General features: G+C 47.3%; 6 protein-coding genes across 6 annotated transcripts; 1 reads left to right on the top strand and 5 right to left on the bottom strand.

Moving 5' to 3' along the window:
- Positions 1–1,552: 1,552 nt before the first annotated feature.
- Positions 1,553–2,050, bottom strand: DL89DRAFT_95168 (uncharacterized protein). The gene has a single exon (XM_040892290.1). The coding sequence runs from the start codon at positions 1,942–1,944 to the stop codon at positions 1,627–1,629; it is 318 nt and encodes a 105-aa protein (XP_040739872.1). The 5' UTR covers positions 1,945–2,050; the 3' UTR covers positions 1,553–1,626.
- A 4,521-nt stretch (positions 2,051–6,571) lies between these two features.
- On the bottom strand, positions 6,572–7,474 carry DL89DRAFT_95139 (uncharacterized protein). The gene has a single exon (XM_040892288.1). It carries the CDS (start codon positions 7,381–7,383, stop codon positions 6,772–6,774), a length of 612 nt encoding a protein of 203 aa, XP_040739871.1. The 5' UTR covers positions 7,384–7,474; the 3' UTR covers positions 6,572–6,771.
- Positions 7,475–8,188, top strand: DL89DRAFT_95140 (uncharacterized protein). Its single transcript, XM_040892289.1, has one exon. It carries the CDS (start codon positions 7,565–7,567, stop codon positions 8,105–8,107), a length of 543 nt encoding a protein of 180 aa, XP_040739870.1. The 5' UTR covers positions 7,475–7,564; the 3' UTR covers positions 8,108–8,188.
- Positions 8,188–8,811, bottom strand: DL89DRAFT_95121 (uncharacterized protein). The gene has a single exon (XM_040892287.1). The coding sequence runs from the start codon at positions 8,659–8,661 to the stop codon at positions 8,269–8,271; it is 393 nt and encodes a 130-aa protein (XP_040739869.1). The 5' UTR covers positions 8,662–8,811; the 3' UTR covers positions 8,188–8,268.
- Positions 8,812–11,240: 2,429 nt separating this feature from the next.
- Positions 11,241–11,818, bottom strand: DL89DRAFT_310187 (uncharacterized protein; the record flags this gene model as incomplete). Its single annotated transcript, XM_040890958.1, has 1 exon — positions 11,241–11,818. A coding segment is annotated over one exon (402 nt), but the record flags the coding sequence as incomplete, so codon positions are not given.
- A 4,710-nt stretch (positions 11,819–16,528) lies between these two features.
- DL89DRAFT_270601 (uncharacterized protein) lies at positions 16,529–16,935 on the bottom strand. The gene is made up of 2 exons (XM_040888779.1): positions 16,776–16,935; positions 16,529–16,729 (listed from the first exon to the last, which is right to left on the bottom strand). Exons 1-2 carry the CDS (start codon positions 16,797–16,799, stop codon positions 16,589–16,591), a joined length of 165 nt encoding a protein of 54 aa, XP_040739867.1. The 5' UTR covers positions 16,800–16,935; the 3' UTR covers positions 16,529–16,588.
- Between the last annotated feature and the right edge of the window lie 1,502 nt (positions 16,936–18,437).

Genomic DNA, 18,437 nt, shown 5'->3' with positions numbered 1-18,437 from the left:
AAATGCAACAGAGGCCACTGCAGCAACTGCAGCAGTAGCGGCTGATTCACTTGCTGCTGCATCGGCGGCAGCAGCAGACACTGTTGCAGCACTTAGCAATGCATATGCACCAGCACCCCCAGTCTGTGCACACGACCTGGTCCAAGGGATCACACAATCTGTGTGGGATGTGTGAGGCCGGGTCGCAGATCTAACATCAAAGCCATTTAAGGCGCATGGCGATAGAAAATTCCACGGAATGGCGACAACAGATGGTGTAACGATATGCATTTTGCTGCAAGACAAGGTACCTAAGGCTGGTGCTGCAGGAGGTGGTTCTGTGGGAGGCAATGCTACAGCTGACTGTTGCTATATCCACCAAATCCCACAGCCAGAGCTGCAGAATCTGAAAGGCCGCTGTGTATTCATCGATCCAGGTCGGGGTGATTTGCTATACATGATGCACGAAAATAGCAGCAATGGGAAAGAAGGTGAAAAAATGCTCTACCGCTACACACGGCAGCAGCGCAATAAGGAGCTCAAGCTGCGCCACTATGACAGGATTCGTCAGGCTACAAAGGATCAAGTCCCAAAAGATGCTGTCCGCAGAGCAGAGGCAGAGCTTTCCAAGCACTGCTGCCGGACCCTTAGCCCAGCAAAATTCCGTGCCTACATTACTGTCCGTGCATCTGTGCAGTGTGTCCTAGCACCGTTTTATGCCAACACGATGACAGCGCGAAGGTAACCAGAGCAGCAGCCCACTAAGTCAAACAAGCAGCACCAGAGGCGCTGTAAGGACTATCCGGGTGTCAGTACCAGTCCCAAGGTGTACCTGCTTCACCGCAAGCTGCGCCTTGATTCATTCATGAACCAGGCCCGTGCAGACCACAGGCTTGCCGCGAAACTCCGGAGCAAGTTCGGTCCAGATCCAGTGCTGATCATGGGCAGTTGGAGTGCGCCGATGGCCCGACACCATGCGCCGATCCGTGGCAAGGGATGGCGCGACAAGTTCAAGCACCATGGCTTTGAAGTCTATCTGATCGACGAATTCCGGACATCGTCGATGTGCCCGTTCTGCTGCAAAAAGTTGCTGCAGACATTCCGGCATGGTCCCAACCCGCGGCCCTACCAGAGAGCGAAGAACCCAACTGTGAGGTGCCATGGCCTTCTCCACTGTACAAGCGAGTCATGTAAGCGGGCCATGGCACAATACAGGCGGGCCTATTTGTCTCGGCTCTTGAACCGCGACCTCGCAGCAGTTCTAAACTTCAGACTCATTTTCCAGTCACTCTGTGATTCAGGCGGTATTCCTGAACAGTTCCGTCGTTCTACAGCCATTGCTGCCAATGTTTTTGGTGCCACTCCGGCTACAAAGAGGCTGCGCAAGAGGCGTGGTACAGCTGCAGGCGATTCTGCTGCCAGCAGCAGCGAACCTGCGCTGACACGCACGCGCTGAGCAGGCCATCAAGACAGGGATGCCCAAGATCACTATCACACTAACAATCATCCGACATGTTCAAATGGCTGGTTCGCCCTGGTGTTTTTATCGACGTGCCAACCCATGCTGACTAGCAATTGAACTCGCATCGCGAGCGAAGTAGTTCTAGCATTTCTAATTCAGCGTGAAAAAATTAAAAGCCCTCATGCTCACCGCTGATCATCGTCTTGGTTGTGTATCGGCAAGGGCGTCCACCCTTGTCCGCCACTTGTCCGCCCTTGCCGCCGCTCGCGCAGCCAGTGTCTGAGCTGTAGCAGTGCCTCGCGGCCCACGCATGTCGTGAAAAAGCACCATAGGATTGCGGCGAATCCGACAAATACGCACACGATGAGCAGAATAATGAGGCTGGTCGGGAGTCCCTCGTCGACTTGGTCGGAGCGCAAAATCATTGGGAGAGTAGCATGTAGCTTGAATGCGAAGATCCCTCCATGGCAATGCAGCACTTGAACATCATGCTGTGGCCGCATGACCACATAGTATGGTGAGGAGGGAGCAGGCAAGTAGTTCAGTGCTCGCCGGCCTCAGCATGCTGTGGCCAGCCAGCGCTACGTCGTATAGTGGCATCCCCTGGCCGCCATTACCCCCACGCATCCATACCCCAGCGGCACACGACGTGGGGTAGTTGCACAGCAAGTCTGTGCGGGGACCGAAGTTAGCGTGTGGTGGCGGCAGTAGATCACTAATCCCGAAATCACCACACGTAAACAACGGCTGCTTGGCGGGCAGCAACACATTCGCCTGTGGCTCACGCCAGATGGCTGCTTTTTTTCGCATAGCTCTTCTTGACTCTTGCACGCTTATTTACACCACCCCTTTCTATCTATATTCGAAATGGCGACTGCTCAGAAGAACGCGAGTTACGACTACCTGATGAAGTTGCTGCTAATCGGTGACTCGGGTAAGTACTGGATGGAAGCTCCATGCCTCATCTGCATATACCGAGCGCAAGGAGGAAGGGCACTCGGCATACAACACGCGGCCGCTCTGCTGAATTTCCAAAGAGAACGCCCCAATAGGTGTCGGAAAGAGCTGTGTGCTGCTGCGTTTCTCGGACGACTCGTTTACGCCGTCTTTCATCACAACAATTGGAATCGACTTTAAAATCCGCACTATCGAGCTGGACGGCAAGCGCATCAAGCTGCAAATTGTAAGTACTCCGCTTTACATACCGCTGAAAGGTCCCCAGGTCCCACACCGCTAACTCCTTGTATGTCTCTAGTGGGATACTGCAGGCCAGGAGCGCTTCCGCACGATCACGACGGCGTACTACCGCGGAGCGATGGGAATTCTGCTCGTCTACGACGTCACAGACGAGCGGTCGTTCAACAACATCGAGAACTGGTACCGCAACATTGAGCAGCACGCGAGCGAGGGCGTGAACAAGATCCTGATCGGCAACAAGTGCGACATTGAGGAGCGCCGGGCGGTGCCCAAGGAGAAGGGCCAGAAGCTGGCTGACGAGCTCGGCATCAAGTTCCTCGAGACCAGCGCCAAGTCAAACACCAACGTTGATGAAGCGTTCTTCAGTCTCGCGAGAGATATCAAAAAGCGCCTGCTCGATACATCCGCGGAGAACCGTGCACAGCCCGCTGCCGCCGGTGGCCAGGACAAGGTCAACATTGCCGATGCCCAAAGCAACGGGTATGCGAACAAGGCCGCCTGCTGCTAAACGCCCCCTCCCCAGTGTGGTCCGAGGAGCGAGAAAAAGCGTCTGTAGCAAGGAATTGGAGTGGTATGTGTTGCGTCTGGGCATGCCCAAGTAGTTTTGGTGTGTGCCGACGCCTTTATTACTCTCTGGAGCTCCTGTCGCGGTCCTGCTGCTTTTCACTGCCCTCATATAGCCCCCTTTACTATCTCTTCTGTTTTTGCTGTATCCTCGAATTCTGTAAGCTCCATTTGCTTCCACAACTGCTCCATCTTTCAGAAACCCATATATCCTAGCCGTCTACTAATACCCCCTCTGCCACCTAGCGACACCCCCTGTACCCTGCATGCTGCATGTTGCACAAACTGACCATGGCCCATGCACCACCCACTTCAGGAGCGGGCGAGTGATGCAGTATTTATACGTGCCAGATACAGCACATGACAGGATCTTTGGCAATGCTCTGTCCTGGGCGCTGAATGGCAGCTGACGCAGCAGCACTAATCTGCAAAGAGTTAAGCTGCATCTAGGAATAACTTGACACAGCGCCTGCTCCGGCCGTCCCTCCCTTTCTCTGGCAGGCACCACACCTAGCCGCACCTAGGCTTTACGGGGCTTTGGCTTTGGCTTCGCTCCTGAGTTTTTAGTGAACTAGAGCCTGCGAGCCTGCCAAGACCCTTGGCACCTGGAGCCGTGTGCTTAGAGCACATCTGGTCCATTCGTACGTGCATAGTCCACATTAGTGGCTGAAGAAAACCCATGCTTTGTACGCCAAACCCAAAAATCGTACCAAGATTAGCTACTGCAACGCATTTTTATATGCCGATCAGCTTATTTCGGTCACTTGCAAATATGCGGTCGACATACAAGGGAACGTCTACTTAGCAGCAACAGGTTCTCGAACAACATGAACCAAGGAATGTCGGAAAGAACCCATGCATATCATTCTTTTGAAGGCGCAAATTAGGGAGGGGTGAAAAACTGGCCTGGCGAATGGCGTCGACTATTGGGATCTATTAATATCCTCGCACTAGCGATTCAGCCCCTTGCCTAGCAAATGGCATGTGTGGCATGAAAGCCACTTTGCACGAACCGACTAAACCATGGTACCGTTAGATGCGCATAAGAGTGATATGCATTCATCCACTCTCAAGCAGTGTATCCAACACCCACCACACAGTCTTGATCACCACAAGAACGCCGTTGTTGGCACTTCCAGGGACCTCAACAACATCTTGGTCGCATTGATCTACCACACATTTTGTTCTTAGTTTCCTCCATACAGGAAACATGGCCTCCTATTCCAAGTATGTTTTGTTGGACACTAGTTGATGGACTACATAGTCATAAATCGGCAAGTCACTAGATTAGGAGAATCCTGACTTGGCGACACACCAACTATATGGCGCTGAGCTTCTCTCTGAAAGAGTTTTCTTTTTCTTTTCTTTATCGGTTTAGGCGCCTAATATTTTCTCACTTTTTATTTCTAAAATTTCGCGTATAATACCTCAGTTTACTTTAGTTTTCATTATTTTTATCGACGATATATATCCATACATAGTCTTTGGAAAATTGTGATGCTTTTCCTCTTTTAGGACTCTTGGCGAAACATTTGAGACGTAATAGTCCAGCCCGGAAGGAGGTACGAATAGCGGCACAATTACCATCATTGCCGCCAATTGTATATCTTACTGGTCGGGTAGTATCCCTATCAAACATTCTTCTAGAATGGTCAGCATTTTTCCAACTACGCCAAGACCTGTACTAGTGAAAATATAAATGCAGTTCGATATTGAAGTTAATCCAGTATGACTATAAATATAGAGCGAGCGATTACCACACCACTACGATATATACCTGTGGTTCCAAATCCACATTGCTAACCTTCAGAGAGTCCAGTAGTTATGAGCTATATGGAATGAGTATAGCTGGAAATTGCTGAGGAGAAAAAGGGAGAATGGGCCATTCCGGCCCACAATGCTTGTACAGGTGGGGATTTGGATCTGCATATGGTGGCGAAGGGCATGGGGTTGCCCGAATGTCAACAGCCTGCACTCTTGTACAAAGGAAAAGTATGACTAGGTATAAAGGCAATAAGCTAAAGAGAACAGAAAGGAGATACTGTAAGACATACGGAGACCAGACGACATTTGCTCCTATCGGTGATGGACTACAGCAAGTGATCGTAATCAAGGTAATACGGTCTCAGTCTGTGCTTCTTTCCTCCACTTTGCCATGGTAATGTCACCATGACCGCCCAGCTAAGACAACTCATTTCATAAGTCAACAGCAGCTGCTCAATCTGCCGCGCAAGCAGCACGACCCTCTGCTGGAATTTCTTTTCTGGTACATATTTGGCCCAGGAGATGATGGTCGGCCTGACAGACTGACACTCCAAGCACACACGCCTCATACTTCATACCTCATACTTCATACCTTTTCGATATCCCCTATCTCTACATTTTACACTTACAGTGCCAAATATCTCTGCTGAGCTTCAGCCTAGGGTTCTTTGCCGTTATTTACGGCACTCCACCAGTTCTCCAGGGGTACGGGTCTCGCAACTCAGGTAATCCTGAGTGGTAACAAACATTATCTCTAGGCAAAATGAAGAATAGAAGACAGTCAGAATTCAAAATGCTATAAGCAAATAGTCCAGGGTCACTTCATCCAAACTGGCATGAAAGGATATCTAGATTCAAAACACCAAAAATAATAATATATTTAGGAATTTGGTCGTACAGTAATAGATTTTGCGTTAAATACCTGTATCAGTTGTTAGTTTGTGTGGTTATGTGTGATATTGTGAAAGCAATAGCATGCAAAAATATTTACAAGGGACACCAGATATTCGAAACTAAAAAGATAATAGAAGAGGTACCAGATGCTGGAGCTACACCTCTTTCAGGCCCGTAGCATAATGGCGCATTCCTGAAAAAGGTGGGCACATGGGCTCCTTATCAACCCCTATGCTGGCATCACTGTGGGTGTCCATGGTGACAATACCGCCGGTGGTACTGTTGCTAGGTGCGCAACAATATTAGATTCCTCTTTTACACAAAACCACTGTTACAAATATATAGCGCTAAACCTTCTGGTATTTCGGATCTGGCTCATTCGTGTCGTTACCATCGTTTGAATCGTTGCTGTCGCCGTCGTCGCTGTTGTCCCTATCGTCACTGTCGTTGCCCCCGGCGTTAGCTGGGCCAGCGTTTTCCTGAGAAAACTTCTGGATACATCGATCCTCATATTCAGACAATGCCGCGTAGCTTTTAAAGCTGTGGAAATGCCTTGAACTCCCAACCAGATCACCAAGGATTTCGGCCAGACCAGTCACCCAGTCGTGGATTGCAGTTGACTCCAGGGGCAGATCTCTATCCTTAATATTGAGGGTAGTACCTGGCTTGTGCTCGCTGAGTAGCAAACGATAAAAGAGCCTGTTGTGTGCCCACTGCAGCTGTCCCTGACGTCGACATGTCAGCCGAATCAGGTGACAGCAAGCCAGGCGCCAACGAGACCCCCGCTACAGCCTACAATATGGAGGTAGAATCTAGCCTCTGATAAGTTGCACAGATGGCCGTATTGAAAACTCCCCTGCGCAACTTGTCTATTCCTTTTTCTCTCTTTTCTTCAGTATTAAATATAACTTTTAAAATCCCCACACATTCAACATAACAAGCCCAAGCAATTTGTGCCAACTTGTGTGACACCTCTCAGAGATATATGCCATGCAACTCTTCTTGGTTTGGAGCCAGTCCTCGCGTTTGTGCAGCAGCTCTTTGTCATCAACGCTGTTACCCCAGATGGTATCCATTTCCAATTTGCTCCTGCTGGTGTTAGGGAATACCTTGTAGATCGCGCGGAAGAGTGTGAGAAACATAGACTCAATATCATCGACCAGCGACCTCCATTCCGTGCCACTGAGAACGCGCCATCCCATGTAAACCCTCGTCCCAGTGATCGCAACTACGCCAACATCATTTACACGGCGGCCATCGCATAGAATGAGCGCAAGCTCCCAGTCAATAACAAATGGCTCATCATCAGCACACCGCTTCCCGTTGCGTACCAACAAGTTGCCTGATGAGATGTCGCGGTGGATCGTTGAGGGCTCGCCAGCCGATGCAGCAAATAGGGTGTGGAGATATCCAGCAGCGATGCTGACCAAGCGCCACTCATCGGCAGAGTGCACCTTAATATTAGCGACGAACCCGTCGATCGTATCCCCACAGTCCTCCATGAGATAGGCTTCACCGCGCATCGATCCGATATTCGCGTTGACAACACCTATGTGGGCAAATTGCCCATGCCAGTGTACCTTTGGCGTGTGCAGAATGCCGGCTAGAGCCAGCTGCTCATAGATATACGACTCGCGTAGAAGACGACTCTTGGCCCATAGCACTCTGAGGAAGCAGGGGGTCTCGCTACCAGTAGCATTCGAAATGGCTTTGCAACCCCACAAGATTGTGCCGACTGGCCATTGGCAGCGCCCCAATAGCTCCGATCTGCCAATGAGAGGCGTGATGGTTATAGACTCAAGGCTGCTCGATGTAGCTGCAGCGCCGAAGGGATCAGAAATAGCGCTAGGCCTGAATCATCCACAGAGGTTCCATAGGAGCAACAACGATCGGCTTCACGAATGTGAAGGGGAGAACACAGCTCCTCTCACAGGGGAAAAGCCATCCAAAGTGGCTAATAGGCAGAGTAAATATGGTCAAGAGGAATCGTACAGTATCTTTGCAGGCATCCACGTTGGAGGGCCGGGAGATTTCGCCCGCTTGGTCCATGGAGAGCACATAGTGTCCGATGCCCTTGGAACGTTTAGCCGTACCGTCGCTGTACTTTATGAACGGCAGCTTACCAACCTCTGCTTTGCAGATGCCACCGCGTGTGTTGGAGAAGGCCCAGAGGTTGCCCTCAATCACCATCATTCCGACGCAATGGATTCGCCAGTAGCTCTCCCACATGCGGGGAAGGCAAGTTGAGAGTTGGCCATGACTTTTCGTATCCGTAGCTGGTATACGCGCTCCCTTAAGTTCGACGAATGAAGCCATGTCATGCCACCTGACATGCTCATTTTCGCACCATCCCGTCGGAACTATGCTAATGTCCGGCTTACCTTTCCCATCGATTTCCTTGTTCGATGTCACCAGGTAACCCAAAGTACGCGCACCGGGGACTGATTTGTCGAGCTCCTCGACAATGCTCTGGAGGAGGAGTGCGAACCCGGCTTCGACAGAATCTTCTTTGTGCAGCCCCTTACCCTCGAGCACATTGGGGATTCCAGCTCTTGGAGTGTGGCTGCGGTACCGCCTCTCGAATTCGGAAATAATATTGGTAACAAGATCGGTGCCGTCAGGCAGGGGTCACCATAAGCAAGGCTGGTCTTTAAGTCCACCAGTATACTACTGCGAGTAGTTATGGCAAGCCACTCCCTCTTGCATTTTGCGCCCCGATACTGATACATGTCCTTGGTCTTGCCCGGCTTGTGCGAGGATATTTCGCCCCTCGCGTAGGTTGAGCCTATATGAGATAGCATTGATGGAGTTATGTGCACCTTGTAAGGCCTATCGCTCTGGGTGGTAAGAGGATACTCCTGCAGCTGAATATCAAGTAGATGCTGGATTATTATATTGCATACTTACGTCTATCAGTGATACTACTTGTGTTTCGTGATCCTCCTTTGTGGCCCTTAGATAGCTGACCACCTTGCTGACCAGATGTGTTCTAGTTCGAGGAAATAAAGGTGTAAATTAGCATAGTGAATGACAAGGGCTTGCACAAAACAACGAGAAACCAGATGCTGTGATGCCATACCTTAGCCATTTTTGGACCTACCTGTGATCTGTGACCAGAGTCCCGTCCCCTTCTTACGTTGATACTGCTGGCTGACCCCTTTCTATTGAGAGCCACAAGGATGTTCATTAACCTTTCATCGCGCTCAGCTTGCTCTGTCCTCAATTTCTCGTCTCATTCTGCTTGGGCAATTAGAAACTTGCCCAAAATGCTTTCCAAGTGCGATAAATCCATGTTAAGGAGGCATGAAATTACTAGTATGGCTGAAAAGTTAAAGCTGTAATGAAAAGAGAGAGTAATTGCTGGATAAACTGAAACCAGAATGTCAGTATGAAAAATATACAGAAATTAAAATGCAAGAAAGAGTGCGGGAGAAAAAGCAATTATTGTTCGTAACACTGACTCAGCTGCGCAAATGCTTATATATATTGACGCTAATAAGACCTGCAGAACCCCTTCAAAAGCCTTAATCCTATGTGCTGGATGTAATTAGATTAAGCAACTCGCTGCATTAGTAACAATGAGGATGAAGAAACAATTCCAAATGTCAGCAGTAGCTACCCAGTCTACATAGCAGACAAAGAGATCCACTGTTGGCTTTTCTGGTTCATATTTGACCTAGGAGATAATGATCAGCCTAACAGACTAACACTCTAAGCATACTTACCTCATACTTTATACTCCATACTTTATACCCTTTTGACATCCTCTTTCTCCACATTTTAAACTTATAGTACTAAATATCTCTGCTGTATCTCAGTCTAGCATTATTTACCATTAGTTATAGTACTCCACTGGTCTATCAGAATATGGCTCTTATAGCTTAAATAATCTTAAATAGCAATAACTTGTCTCTTAGATCAAAAGCTATTATACTTTACACACAATCAAGCCTGAGTGAGTAAACTGTTCTATTAATAATATACTAAAGAGGGGTTAAAGTATTTGCTTACTTTACCTAACTAGTTTTAAACATATGTATTTTTGACTTTACTTATAATAACTACTACTAGTTTACTATGCACCCTCTTAGGTGCAAAGTGCAAGTGTACTAGCCCCTCTATATATGGCATAGATAAATGATACAATCAGCTATCAGCTATATCTAAGAGTATTAGGAGAAATATATCTATAGATATATCTAGGACTCAGGAGGAATAGGAAAGGCAAGCAGAAGAGTTGGCTATAGAGCACCTATAAGGAATAAGTAATGCTATGAATAGAATATTAATACCTAAGAATTTGATAAATAGCAGCCTTACTGATGAACTGATGATTTTCATAGCTAAGCTGCTTAAGTGATATATATGTGGCAATAGTATGCTATATGATGCATATACTAGGAAAGATGAGGACCTCTACTATACCTTGATGAATCTAGCAGTACTATCTATAGAGTGACTTTCAAGTTCCAACACAAGCTCCCTTAAGTCATAAATATACCAGTTAAAAGCTATAATTACTTAGTTTGTTAGTGTAGTTCCAAATCCATATGACTTTAGGAGCCTATAGATCAAGACCCTTAGGGGGTCATTCCTGGACTTGTAAATTTTAGTAAATTACAATTTTGTTAGATAGATATTTGAATAATCATTTTCAGAACTATTTTTTACTAATAATTATTTTTTTCATAGTTATTATTTGTTATTGTGTCCAGAATGTTTTTGTGTGTATAATTGATTTTAAAAATACAAATATTTTTTTTGCCATTTCACCCAAACCGCCATCGGCATCTTGGAAAAGTTTCAGTGAACATAATTTCCTTGTGGTTGCTTAGCCATATCTATTGAGATATTGACTTTTGTTGCCCAATGATAATTAACCCCAAATATGCAAAGGTTTTTCTTTCTGGTTGAAATTATGTTCACTGAAACTTTTCTAAGATGCCGATGGCAGTTTGGGTGAAATTTTTATTTCACTGAAATTGCCAATAGTTCCAGTATGCATAAATAGCTAATGGGCAGATAAGTATCTCTGTATAACCCCCTTAGGCTACAATGCCCAGCCATACTATTCCAGGCAGCTGGTACTACTACTTAGATAGGCATCTGCCCTTTTCATCTGGTGATTCCTCTTCCCTTCTTTCATATAGCATATTTCATATATTCAATATATATTGTGTGAAGGTTTTTTCAGAGTAGATATATTCCAGACAGTTGTAGGAGGCTATCTATCTAAGTGCATCTTACCCAAGATATAGCAATACTTAGAAAACAGTACAATAATAAATTGTGAGAATTGTTTATAATCAGAGGCACACATAAGGCATATCCCTTTTGAGTACTATGTATAGTTATCTAGGGAACCTGGGGTCAGTGGGGAGGGATAGTAGTGTATCAGAGATCTTCTGAAATATTCCCTTTACAATTATAGCCATATGACTCTATCCAGTTCAAGTGACACTATTGAAGCAAATAGTGACACAACTTTGTAGATAGCTAATACTATAGTCTGTTGCATATAAAAACAGGATGCTAATATTTTCACCCTTCAGATCACTACCTGCAGCAATAATTCCTTATTCTTAGCCTCGAAAATACTAGCAGCCTTATCTTGTCATGCACTTTGCATTTGCTCTCCCCACGATCCTTCTTGCCCCTTCTATCATAGTTGTTCCCATTTACAACACCTCCATTAATGAGGTTGCTGTTTTGCATCCCTTGTCTGCTGACACAGACTGCCGTGCCATGAGCTATGAGGAAAAGAAGGCAGGCAGGCCAACAAAACTTAAGGGCAAAGCTAAACATCATGCAAGTGAGGGAGCCAGGATCACAGCGCAGGAATTCATCTCCAGGATATATGACTCCGTGTGGGGATACTTCTTTGATGATGGGAACGAAGCAAATGCAAATGAACAGATCCCATATTTTGCACCAGCTGTAATAAGTAGTGCTGTGTAGGTTGGCGTCTACACATATTGGGCATTCAAACAACCACACTGCTTGCAAGCCACGAAGCATAGTTCTCAGGGCCATGTCTAAAAGCTCTACTCTAGGCCAGTAAGTATTGTGCAGGTTCATGATGCACCCATCATGCAGTCTTTGACAAGCTAGGAAATAAATTGACGTTGACAAACTAGGAATGAATAGGAATGTTCTAACTACATACATGCACCTGATTGTACCCGTTAAAGTATGGCCGACGATAAAGAGAACGATGCCGAGACATCTACTGTCATAATTGGCGATACCAATTGCGGAAAGACCACTCTGTGTGCTGCCTATTTGGATAAAGTTTTCCCCACTCACAGGGCAATGCCAATGTACGAATTTGATGCTCGGCAGGCCACTGTTGATCTCGATGGCCATGCAACAAAGCTGGTTCTGCGTGATGGTAGTGTCCTGGAATATCATGAACGACTAAGACCACTAGCCTACCGGAAAGCTAGTGTCGGAATCGTCTGTTTTGGAATCGACAACCCCATGTCCCTCGAGAACGTCTCAAGAAAATGGTATCCCGATATTGTCCGATATGCACCCGGGCTGCCAGTTATTCTAGCTGGGCTGAAACTAGACTTGCGGAACGACATGGACGTCGTCGAGAATTTGGCCAAAAGCGGAACGCATCCTGTCACCGAGACAGAGGGCCGACGCATGGCAAAGAGGATTGGCGCTAGGGCGTATGTTGAGTGCTCAGCTCTTGATTACCGCGGTATCGATAGAATATTTCAGTGTGGTGCACAGGCTGCTGTGATTCCTAAGGACTTCAAGCACCGCTGTAGCCAGCCGGACAGAGCCCAGTGTGTTATTCAATGAAGCTGTTTCTAAACCAAGCTGGCCACAGAAGTGGTTGATTTTCGCCATATTTTGACTTGATTCAAAGTGAGCAATCAAGGGAATTAGCTCAGGGATAGAAATCAGCATGCTTCTCCTCTACCTCAGCCATTAATGTTCGGGTGGCTATGATGGACTGTCTCAGAAATCTGGCTAGGTTTCCGCATCCGGTTCACTGGTACACGACAAATTCCTGCACCCCACATGTGGGCTCAAGATAGGGCTGGCCATTACTTGTCACTAAATCTGGCGTGTTATGTGGTTCATCTCTAACCATTTTAGAGGGACTAGGCTTAGTTTCATCATCAGTCGCATCATCGCTGTCTGGTCAGTTGAACTGCAGTGCCGCCTACATTTTTCACTTCTGGTTTGTCGGATTGGTCTTTCCTATATGCCGATTTGCCTGCTAGGGTTTGTATGGTAAATGTGAGCAGCATTTCTCACTTTTGCACATATGTGTATGTCGACATGTGGGCGGATTTGAGCACTTACTTCCCGCAGCAGCTTGTTCTTCCCCGCCTAGTTGTTGCACATGTTGATTTCGATTAACAGTGTGCCTGCAACTACACAAAGTTATCATTTCGGTTAGGTTTGTCCATTACTGTGTGTTGACATTCGGGGTCCGGAGTCCCCCTGCGCCACCATAGACAAGGCCGAAACGCATACGTACAAAGGCCCAGACAGACGACCAGCCTTCCTTCTTCCCCTCAGTCATTTTGAGAAGCTATTTTTCCATATATTCGATAACCACTCATTCCCCCAAGTTAACACTGTGCCTTCAAGAGCTGAGTACACTGTATGCGATACCCGGTGGGTGAGTCGAGCCGATTGCATAAACTGCCGGGGGCAAACAGGAGTGGATGCTGGAAGAGCAATAGGCAGATTTCGCTGCTAGGAGTGACTCGCAGCAAAATGGAAGAGGTGGCAAAAGGAGTTGAGAAAACAGAGTTATGTTGGAGGAATCTTTCGCACAGGTATGCATTTTGAAATTGTCCTGTTTGTGGATGCCCCTTATGCACTCCTAAGGTCAGTTCAGCTGTCTCGTTTGGGGAAGGCAGGCCTATATGAACCCTTGTAAGACAGTCAATTTGGCGATTCATTTATTATGATTTGCGACCATTGAAGTGGATTACAAAGGCGACTTGTGTCTTGCAATCTTGAGATATAGAGTTTCTGAACAGTTTAGAGTATTCGGATACGAAAACGGCTTTTCTACTCGCACTACCAATCTTCATCATATTGATGGGAGATTTGATCTTCTATTTCAAACAGAGTCCTGTGGAAGCTAAACTGTGGGCAGTGAACATTGATGATGAGCATAATTGTGAAAACGCTGTCGACGCAAAAAGACTAAATTAAAGATGCAAATGGAAATGTTGAAATGAGTGTCGTTCCAAGATGTCCATTTCAATCACACTTACCAACCGAGTAGCTTTATATACTCCTTCGCGTACAATCCATCCCGCCTTGAACAAAGAAGTCGACATTGTCGTTACTGCTTTGTTGGTGGCTTAGGCATGACACCTTCCTTAATGCGTGCCTGACAATTTCCAAGAATTGCAATAATAGGAACACTATACATGCAAAGGCGCCACTCATTCTACCACCCCCGATGTCCGAGCAGCCTTCCTCAGCTCCTGTCAGAGAAAAGTCCTAGCATTTCAACCTTCCACCGTTTGTTGCGTACACAGGCACTGCTACCCGAAAAGGACGTACTGGTGGCAAGCGGGTCGCAGCACAGCCACAAGGTGGATCTATAAATAAGGCCAACTAGACCACTCGCATCTTGCCCCAGGCTCACAAACTCTGAACGTTTTCCAGCCAATATATTTTCGTATATCATTGTATTTTCGTAAATTACACACACACCATGCTGCTGATAAAGTAGGCGACTAGTCGTTTTAGATGACATTCACATATATTTTTATATGATTTATTTACTGACTTTACTGGGAGTATATCGAGCGCTTGCGCTATCGGCGTTCTGAACAGGAGTTGGAGGTAGAATATAAGGAAAGAGATAGCAACGATATACTATCTGTCAAAGACCCCTATGTGCGAAGAATACTCGCGCACACCAATCGCACAATAGCCCCTCTCAGGGTTACCGAATGCACGCGTACCGATTGCCTGGGTCACAGCACCGATATGCTCAGGGCCGACTCCGAGGCTAGTCAAGTTAGGCAGGCGCGAGACCACTTGTACGACGGTAGAAGTGCACAGCGGCTTATGCGACCGAATGTCCAGACGAACAAGCTGGTCGCTGACCTGGCTTGGAAGATCCTTGACAGCATCGTCAATATCCGAAAACGCCTTGCTCTGGTCCTTAAAGTGATGACCGCTTTCCATTACCATCAGATGTCCACGTTCAAGGGAATAGGCATCAATGACGAGAACTTGCAGGTGCTTGAGCATGCTGATGATGTTCAACATGCTATTCGCATTCGCTACAACCGGAGTCAAATGCAGCCAGTGCAGCCACGACCACTTGATCAAGGGCGGCATTGGGTGATACATGCCAGTGACTCGTGCCCCTGACATGTATTGCTGGCCATGCTCGAAGAGCCTATAGAACCCTCTTGACTGGTAAGATGTATGGCCGGCTTTGCGCATGTCTCGAACGCTCACATTCAGCAAAGCAGCACACCGCAGGATGGGCAGACCCATTTTCTCGAGTCCATCTGGCTCTGTGACAAGCGTCAGAGGACGGCACTGGGCTATGCCAAGGTAATTCTCGACAGCCATGTAGGAATGCTCTTGCCCTTTAATTTTCACCTGCGCCAGACTCACCGGAAACGACACATTGACAAGGCGTGGAGTGCGATAGGCCACACCCTTAACTGGTTTGTCGAATTCCAAGGCAAGTCTATCTAACCGCTTGAAATTCAGTACCCCGTCTGCCCCAAGCCGAAACGGAGTCCAATCAACATTGCAGTGATTGTGACGTATCTCGAGTTCGCGCAGGTTGTTGACTGGGATCTTGGACAGATTAACGAGCTCTGGAATCAGCTTACTGTTCAACGCAAGAACCTGCAGATTCTCTGAAAACGGCGCAGCAAGGTCTTTCGGAAATGGACGCATCACCTGCATTATGGTGAGCTGCGAGTGCAGTCTCCTATGAAGCTCCAGCATAATCTCGCTTCCCACCCCAGGAATATCCCTAACAAACCCAGCCGACGAGCTCCAAGTGTGACGACCATGATGCCAGAGACCGGTAACATTCGGGCAGAGGCTGAGAATCCTATCTACTGTATCCATAGCCTCGGCTTTTGCTGCTTCCAAATCTTGCCCTTCGCCAGCGGTGAACAACCCAAACCCCAAGAACATTAGGAGACTGGTATTGACTATGGCACCAAGGGGGATACGGAGGCCCTCAATCGCCTGGCCAAGGTTGAGTTCTTGGCGGCACTTGTTGAACTGAACTATGCGAACCTCTGAAACGAGAGAAAGCAGATTGTGCTTGCGCAAAAATTCACAGTTGCTGACCCAGCGACGATAGTGTTTCATGTTACTATCGCTGTCATCGCACGTACTCTCAACAATGCTCTCCAAGATGAGAGGCACCCTGTGCATGAGTGACCGGACGAACTGGGAATATTCGGGGTACTCGTCGTGGAAGGCGATTATCTGGTCGAAGTCCGCTACAGTGGATGTTTTGTGGCATGCTTTATTAAAGGCTGTGTGTATCATGGGAGCTACTAGCTCAGTAGCTTCGCCATGGGGTATACCGTGGAAGTACATAGTGAACGGTAATCAAGAAGGATAGAATGGAAGAGTTATCCGGTGTGTTGTGCTTGAAAATGAATTAACTTTAGTGGTTGGCAGAGGGTGGTAAGGGAATTTGCAAAACCCTCTTGCCCTGCTTTTAAATACCGTCACAGTTATAAACGGGTAACATTATTTCACCTGGCCTGGCCAGTGCCCAACCTTCCCATCCACAGCACACAAGTAGGTCTGCATACCCTTTCTATTTCTTGCTCTGCCACCTGCATGGCAAGGAAAATCAGCACCAAGGCAGGTGTGCAAAAACAGCAGCAGCTTTCTTGTCTCTTCTCAACTCAATTTGGATGCACATCTGTGTCACGGCAATTGCAGCGCTGGATGTCATGAGGGGAGGGAGCAGATGACAGGCATGGTGCCTCCTGTAGGCAGAGATCGCTGATGGCTTATCTACGCAGAGATTGGCTTTGATAGCATCATTTACCGCTTCAATAGAAACCGAAGTTGAGAGTTGCATACTCTATCCAAAAGGCACAGTACCCAGCTCCAAAATGAGGCTGATATCTGCTATATTACTCAGGAGCTGTATGCCTTCATATAAAGACGATTGCCACTTGCCTTAGCTCATAGTCTCTTGCTCATCAGTAAGATTCTCGAGAAAATAGCATGTTCACATGCTCCAAAAAGAGGGAGCGCTTGTTACCCATGTGGTGTATTTCTGTACATCCCTATCAGCCCCTCTGCCTGCTGACGTACAACCTCTCAGGAAAAGCGCCTGTATGCCTCTTTGGATTGCCATTGCCACGGGACACCGGAAGACACCCTTTTGTGAAAAGGGGACAATGGTATGTGCCGGTATGTGGAAACTTGTCCTGTTTTTTTACTTCCGAAGATGCCACCCACGCCCTCTCGCTTGGACAAAGCCACTGCTCCAAACAAGTTTGTAGATCCCATCCCCCACAAGTTGGTCACATAGCACTTGGTATCGGATTTGCACTTGCTTCTTTGGCACCAGCTAATGAACCTCATGGAGGGCGTGAGGAGGGGCTTCCACTGCATTCAAAAACACCTGCTGTTCTCCAAAATACGATAAAGCCGGTCAGTGAGAGTAGGACAAATGGATTTTCATGAGCATTCCCAACCAACAACTGCCGCACAATCATGTGCGTACAGTGCTCTCGCCCGGCCATTCTCTCTGGAACATAGGAGGGCGATGTCTGTATGCAAGTTTACTTTGTGTCACTCGGCATTCGGCTATTCCGACATGCCTGTTTTTGTTACAAGGCTATCAATTACTTCTTGAATGGATGTTGTTGGTGCCAGCTAGCTGACAGCACTTCACGTTGGGAGTACAGTGTGAAAACACCCACTTTCAATATTTTTGGCCATGTTCTGGTGAACTGCAAAGTATTACACAGCATGGCGGCAAACACATGCTACTCAGGAGAGTTCTTAATATCCATAAACTCTCAGAAGCTGGGTCTGGTCTGACAGTATCGACAGTAGATCTCATGGTGTTAAGAACACCCAGAGTGAGGGAAAATGGCTGGGAAGGAACATATCCCATGAGGAAGTGCAGGATGAGAGGGTTGCAACCCCCAGGTGGCTACAAGAGAGAGCAGGTCTAGTTCTGTCTTTTGCAAGCGGTTCTTTCTTTGATTTCTTCTTCAGCAGCAGCGCTTATCGCCAGGTATGCATATCCGATTATGCACATGACATCGACCTTCTTTACTCCCATCTGTAAAAGTGGGTCAGGAGCAAGTGAAGAGGGACGGGAGATGCAGCATGCAGAGAAGCAACCTGTTCGTCCGCATGTCAATCGCAAAGATAGTGATAGGACAGACGCCCACCAAACAAACTGTGGGCATGTACCAAGAGTATCGAGTCGTGACCAGGGTAAGCATTCTGTTGTCTTTTATTTTCTCTAAACCCAAATGGCACCTGACAACATTGCCCGTGTGTAATGCTGGTTTTCATTTGAGCCCAGATATGGCAATAATCTTGAGCAGGTTTTTCTTGTCACAGT

This window comes from Linderina pennispora (genome assembly GCF_002104995.1).
Source record: "Linderina pennispora strain ATCC 12442 chromosome Unknown DL89scaffold_21, whole genome shotgun sequence".
In the NCBI taxonomy this organism is placed as follows: Eukaryota; Fungi; Kickxellomycota; class Kickxellomycetes; order Kickxellales; family Kickxellaceae; genus Linderina; species Linderina pennispora.
This window is presented reverse-complemented; position numbering and strand designations above follow the sequence as displayed.